This window comes from Chrysemys picta, chromosome 10 (assembly GCF_011386835.1).
Source record: "Chrysemys picta bellii isolate R12L10 chromosome 10, ASM1138683v2, whole genome shotgun sequence".
NCBI lineage: Eukaryota > Metazoa > Chordata > Testudines > Emydidae > Chrysemys > Chrysemys picta.
The window spans coordinates 70,767,663-70,774,836 of NC_088800.1; the positions used below are offsets into that span (position 1 = coordinate 70,767,663).

Sequence of the window (7,174 nt, forward strand, 5' to 3'; positions counted from 1 at the left end):
ACAGCGGGTCTGATATTTAATTGAACAAAGACCTTGCCTAAAGTGAAGATTTGCCAGTTCGCAATCAAGTTCATTATGCCAGTGATTTGTTACTGTTCCACAATCACTGGCATCAGCTTCTGAGTAGGTTTCTTTTATAGGTTTATATCAGTGGAAAGCTGACACAGGAAATAGCCCTGAGAGACCATTAGCAGACTGTTGCTTTATTCTAAGGCCTGGTCTACACTACGACTTTAATTCGGATTTATCAGCTTTAATTCGAATTTACCCTGTAACCGTCCTCACAACGACGCTATTTATTTCGATGTAAAGGGCCCTTTAAATCGATTTCTGTACTCCACCCCGACGAGCAGAGTAGCGCCAAAATCGATTTTAACATTTCGAATTAGGGATAGTGTGGCCGCAATTCGATGGTATTGGCCTCCGGGAGCTATCCCACAGTGCATCATTGTGACCGCTCTGGACAGCAATCTAAACTCGGATGCACTGGCCAGGTAGACAGGAAAAGACCCGCGAACATTTGAATTTCATTTCCTGTTTGCCCAGCGTGGAGAGCACAGGTAACCACAGATAGCTCATCAGCACAGGTAACCATGCAGGCTGATAATCGAAAAAGAGCACCAGCATGGACCGTGAGGGAAGTACTGGATCTGATCGCTGTATGGGGAGAGGATTCAGTGCTTGCAGAACTTCGTTCTAAAAGACGAAATGCAAAAACTTTTGAAAAAATCTCCAAGGGCATGATGGAGAGAGGCCACAATAGGGACTCTGAGCAGTGCCGCGTGAAAGTCAAGGAGCTCAGACAAGCGTATCAAAAAACAAAGGAGGCAAACGGTCGCTCCGGGTCAGAGCCGCGGACATGCCGCTTCTACGCCGAGCTGCATGCAATTCTAGGGGGGGCTGCCACCACTACCCCACCTGTGATCGTGGATTCTGGGTTGGGGTTAGTCTCATCAGCGACGCCTGAGGATTCTGCCGATGGGGGAGAGGAGGAGGAGGAGGAGGAGGAGGATGAGCTTGCAGAGAGCACACAGCACTCCGTTCTCCCCAACAGCCAGGATCTTTTTCTCACCCTGACTGAAGTACCCTCCCAAGCCTCCCAAGCCAGTACCCAAGACTCTGACCCCATGGAAGGGACCTCAGGTGAGTTTACCTTTTAAAATATAAAACTTGTTTTAAAAGCAAACGGTTTTTAATGATTACTTTGCCCTGAGGACTTGGGATGCATTCGCGGTCAGTTCAGCTACTGGAAAAGTCTGTTAATGTGTCTGGGGATGGAGCGGAAATCCTCCAGGGACATCTCCATGAAGCTCTCCTGGAGGTACTCCGAAAGCCTTGCCAGAAGGTTTCTGGGCAGTGCATCCTTATTTCCTCCTCCATGGTAGGACACTTGACCACGCCATGCTTGCAGCAAGTAATCTGGTATCATTGCCTGACAAAGCCTGGCAGCGTATGGTCCCGGTGTTTGCTGGCATTCAAGCAACATCCGTTCTTTATCTTGTTGTGTAATCCTCAGGAGAGTGATATCACTCCTGGTAACCTGGTTGAAATACGGGAACTTAATTAAGGGGACAGAGGTGGCCGTTCCTACTGGGCTGTTTGCCTGTGGCGGAAAATAAATCCTTCCCTGCAGTTAGCCAAGCGCAGATGGGAAATTGGCCCTGAGTTTTTCGCGTTTGGCTAGCAGGGAACTTCCCTGTTACCAGCCACGCGGTGGGGGGAGGGGTACCGTGATCATCCCAGAGAATTCATGGCGGGAGGGGGGCGGCGGCGGGGGGGGGGGTTGGTTAGTTTGGTGCCTGCAGGGATCTTCCCTGATACCAGCCACGCGGTGAGGGGGAGGGGTACAGCGATCATCCCAGAGAATTCATGGCGAGAGGGGGGGTGGTTAGTTTGTTTTCTGCTGCTGCTGCTGAATGTTAACAGAAAAACCGCAGCACTCTACAGGCTATGCTTGGTATGTGGGAAAGGAGGGCGCAGAAGCTGTAAAACAATGGCTTACCATGGCCGCATGCAAGCCGAATTCTGTTGCCCAGACCTGTGATCTCTAGCAGCAAAGCCACAGGCACTCAGCATTAAGAGGCAAAATGCGACCTTGCACAGAAATCACATGTGCTATGTAATGTGAATAGTGTTGGTCACCGTGAAAGAGTATAAGCATTGTTCTGCAAAATGTAGCTTTTTAAACAATTCTCTCTTTTTTCCCCCTCCCTACAGCAGCTGCAAATTCCTCAAGCATCCCTCCTCCATCCCGAAGGTTATCACAGATAAGGCGTCGTAAGAAGAGAACGCGAGACGAGATGTTTTCTGAAATTATGGAATCCAGCCGCAGTGACAGAGCTCATCTGAATGAGTGGAAGGAAACAGTTTCAAAGTATAGGAAAGAAGCCAGTGAACGTGAGGACAGGAGGGACCAACGTGAGGACAGGAGGGACCAACGTGAGGACAGGAGGGACGCTCGAGATGAGAGGTGGCGGCAGGAAGACCAGAGGAGGCAGGATGCAACGCTGGGGCTGCTGCGTGAGCAAACAGACATGCTCCGGCGTCTGGTGGAGCTTCAGGAACGGCTGCTGGAAAACAGACTGCTGCTTCAGCCCCTGTTCCACCCTCCCCCCTCCCCATGTTCCGTATCCTCCTCACCCAGACGTGTAAGAACACGGGGGGGGGGAGGCTCCGTACACCTTCCCATTCCACCCCAGTAGACAGCCCAAGCAAAAGGCTGTCATTTTTTTAACCTTTTCTTTGTGGCTTTTTCCTTCCCAGCAATCCTCCTCCCAAATACCACCCGGGTTCCCTCCCTCTTTTTCTAATCTATTAATAAAGAATAAATGATTTTTAAATGATAGTGACTTTATTTGGTTTGAAAGAAAGCTGGGGGTAGGGGGAGGGTGGGTTCCTTACAGAAAATGAGTCAATAAAGGGGGCGGGTTTTCATGAAGGAGAAACAAACAGATATTTCACACTGTAGCCTGGCCAGTCATGAAACTGGTTTTTAAAGCTTCTCTGATGCACAGCGCTTCCTGGTGTGCTCTTCTAATCGCCCTGGTGTCTGGCTGCGCGTAATCAGCAGCCAGGCGATTTGCCTCAGCCTCCCACCCCACCATAAAGGTCTCCCCCTTACTTTCACAGAGATTGTGGAGCACACAGCAAGCAGAAATAACAATGGGGAGATTTCTTTGGCTGAGGTCAGAGCGAGTCAATAATGATCGCCAGCGACCTTTTAAACGGCCAAATGCACATTCTACCACCATTCTGCACTTGCTTAGCCTGTAGTTAAACAGCTCCTGACTCCTGTCCAGGCTGCCTGTGTACGGCTTCATGAGCCATGGCATTAAGGGGTAGGCGGGGTCCCCAAGAATAACTATTGGCATTTCAACATCCCCAACGGTTATTTTCTGGTCCGGAAAGTAAGTCCCTTGCTGCAGCCCTTTAAACAGAGTAGTGTTCCTGAAAACGCGAGCGTCATGAACCCTTCCCGCCCAGCCCGCGTTGATGTTAGTGAAACGTCCCTTGTGATCCACAAGTGCTTGCAGCACCATTGAAAAGTACCCCTTGCGGTTTATGTACTCGGTGGCTTGGTGCTCCGGTGCCAAGATAGGGATATGGGTTCCGTCTATCGCCCCACCACAGTTAGGGAATCCCATTGCAGCAAAACCATCCACTATAGCCTGCACATTTCCCAGAGTCACTAACTTTCGTAGCAGCACCTGAGTGATTGCTCTGGCTACTTGCATCACAGCAGCCCCCACAGTAGATTTGCCCACTCCAAATTGATTCCCGACTCACCGGTAGCTGTCTGGCGTTGCAAGCTTCCACAGGACTATCACCACGCGCTTCTCAACTGTGAGGGCTGCTCTCATCTTGGTATTCTGGCGTTTCAGGGCAGGGGACAGCAAGTCACAAAGTTCCATGAAAGTGCCCTTACGCATGCGAAAGTTCCGCAGCCACTGGGAATCGTCCCACACCTGCAACACTATGCGGTCCCACCAGTCTGTGCTTGTTTCCCGGGCCCAGAATCGGCATTCCACGGATAGAACCTGCCCCATTAACAACATGATCTCCAAAGCACCGGGGCCCGTGGTTTCACAGAATTCTGTATCCGTGTCCGTGTCCATGTCCTCATCATGCTTGTCGCTGCGCTGCCGCCGCCGCTGCCTCCTCGCCTCGTTTTTCTGGTCCTGGCTGAGCATAAACTCCACGAGAACGCGCGAGGTGTTTACAATGTTCATGACTGCTGTCTTGAGCTCAGCGGGCTCCATGCTTGCCCTGGTATGGAGTCTGCAGTGTTCACCCACCCAGGAAAAAAGGCGCGAAAATGGTTGTCTGCCGTCCGTTGCTTTCATGCAGGGAGGGAGGAGGGAGGGAGGAGGTGAGGCTGTACCCAGAACCACCTGCAACGATGTTTTTTGTCCCATCAGGCACTGGGATCTTAACCCACAATCCCAATGGGCGCGGGAGACTGCGGGAACTATGGGATAGCTATGGGATAGCTACCCACACTGCAACGGTGCAGAAATCGACGCTAGCCCCGGTACTTGGACGCACACCACCGAATTAATGTGCTTAGTGTGGCCGCATACATTTCGACTTTATACAACCTGTTTTTCAAATCCGAATTATATAAATTCTGATTAATCCCGTAGTGTAGACATACCCTAAGAATGATCCCAAATTAGTTCTAATCCTATTGTTAACCTTGGAATTCTTATGCCACATAGGGGTGGTGTGTTGCTTGTAAATTATAAAGTGCAAAGGGTTACCATGACCAGAGACACAGGTAGGAATAGAACCCAGGACTTCCTGCCTCCCAGCTCAATGTTCTAGGTTATGTTGCCTCTACACCTATGCCTGACTTTTATGTGATGTAAGAATCTTGTATCTTCTAGCTGCATGCTTCCTGAAACACACCTATGCCATGTGTACCTGGGGCTAGATCCAGAAAGGGACATAGGTGCCTTGCCAGCCAGACAAATCCACAGCCCTGAGTTGGATGCCCAGGCTCCCTACGCAAGGTCTGGGGAGAGGTACCTAAGAATGTGGGCCACAAAAGCCAGCCCACTGAGGAGAGATCCACCTAAGCTAGCCAATGGGAGATGCTGACTAGAGGGGTGTATCCAAGCTTAGGTTCAGCAGCATTCAATTTTTACTTTTCCAGTCTCAGTGATTAAAAGCAATTTCTATTTTGAAGATTTTTTTATTGTTAACTATTTTTATTTTTACAGTTGCTGGAAATCCAGAGTGGGTAGGGCCGGGGTTCGGATTAGTGCTGGCAGCAGGGCTGTTGATGGCCACCTATACAGCCAACAGGCCCAAGACAGCGGGATGCAAGTAAGTCCTGGGGTCCTGGCGGGGCAGAGCAGAGACCTCCAGCCAGGACTGCAAGGAGGACGAAACCCCGGCCGTGGAGTACTGCTGAACAGTTCCAAGCTGGAGATAGTCCCACACTCCTGGCTGGGGAGTGAGGGAAGGGGGCTGTGACAGCGGGGCTGCGACAGTGGGGCTGCAGAGGCCCCCTGCAAAGCCAAAGAGACAGTGACACCCAGTCCCTGCTGGCACAAGGTGTGGGGAAGGGTGTGGTCCATGTGGGGCATGGCAGAACAGAGACCCCTGGTCAGGACTGTGAGGAGGAGTCCTTGGCCATGGGGAAGGCCACACCCCTGCTGAATGGCTCCATTCCTGGGCAGGTTTGATGATGATGTGCTGTCCCATAAGAGACAATCACGGTGGGGTCACAAGAAGCGGAGAGTCTTCTCAAGAGCTTTGAAGCAGCATGTGAACCTGGCAAGGCTTATCTGACTGGACCCACTATCATTAGTGGGGCACCCAGCATAGGGCTCAGCTCTTCTGAGCAGCATGTAAACATCCTGGATGCCCCAAGGCCAGAGAAGGCTGGAAGAGCAGGGTGATGTTATGGATGGCCAATCCACTTGAGATAAAGAATTCACCTGAGGCTTCATCCTGGACTCAGGCTTATCCCCAACAATTTTTTTTTTTGAGGTAGGAAGCAATTGATGTTTAGAGTAGACCCTGGTCCCCCACCTTTTTTAAAAAAAATCATCCCATGTCTTTGCATTTCCTGGGTCCAGCCAAAAGATGGAGAATATTTCTGGCCCAACTAGAAGCAGCAAATCTCATAAATCTCAGAGTCTGGTCTTGATTTCCAGCTAAGTATGCCAAGATCCAAGACCTGTGGGTAGTTTGGATGAAATTCAGGAAAGCACCTGACTTATGGGCATGCCACTGACCCAAACCAGCCTCGAAGCCTTTTGCTGTTCACCTATCACTAGACACCATGACAAGCACAAATGAGTCCATGAGAGCAAACAAAGCTAGCAGCTCGTGTTTTAGGCCTAGAGTAGCAACCTTGGCATCATGCCTGTAGCAAACTGGTTTGCTATTGCAATTTCTCTTACTTCTGAGCCCTCTTGCAGAAGGAGAGATCATTGTTTTGAAGTAAGGGATCCTGGAGTTTGGAGAGAGGGCAGGCATGGTTTGTAAAACAAAGACCCTATTAATTTTAAGGGTCGACTTTCAGCTTTGCTACCCATGCATATTTTCTTTTTTTCTCCTGGAAATGAAGATGTTAATTGGAGCTGACAGTTTTCACAGGTTTTCCCCACTAACAATATTTTTAGTAAAGTCATTCCACAGTGGGGCCCAATTCTTCCATTACTTCAAACACTTTCCCAAGGGAACTTTTTAACCTTTCTTTTGAAATGTTTGATGCCACTTGCAGGGAAAAGAGCCCTATTGATTTAACATCTATCAAGCACAGGCAGTTATGAATTCCAGGCTCTTCTTCTGAACTTACGGAGGTCTGAGGTGCTATGAATACTGACAGGCTGCTAGTTTGTTTTATCTACCCAGCCATGAACCAACGATGAGCCTGAAGCACAAATCTGACCCTTGGGGAGGTTAGAGCCTGAACACGTAACTGGATACAAATATGGTGACTGGCCCTTATCACTAGAATTGTTTGAACAAAACAGGTAGATGCCATAAGCATTAAATGCTGCCATCACCATATAGAATCAAAGAAGAACTGGGAGGGGAGTGCTTTCTTCACAGAGTCTGAACTGGAAGATGGTCTTTGCCCTATTCTTGGGACTTTTTTTTTTGTCAATAGCAATGAGACATCTCTATAACCTAGGTGCCACTGACCCATTTAGAGCAG

The 7,174-nt window shown here is 49.6% G+C and overlaps 1 protein-coding gene across 1 annotated transcript; it reads left to right on the plus strand.

The window, feature by feature from the left end:
- The first annotated feature begins 225 nt into the window (after positions 1–225).
- On the plus strand, positions 226–2,859 carry LOC135974062 (SRRM2 protein homolog rsr-2-like). Its single transcript, XM_065559968.1, has 2 exons — positions 226–1,143; positions 2,218–2,859. Exons 1-2 carry the CDS (start codon positions 594–596, stop codon positions 2,700–2,702), a joined length of 1,035 nt encoding a protein of 344 aa, XP_065416040.1. The 5' UTR covers positions 226–593; the 3' UTR covers positions 2,703–2,859.
- Positions 2,860–7,174: the final 4,315 nt, after the last annotated feature.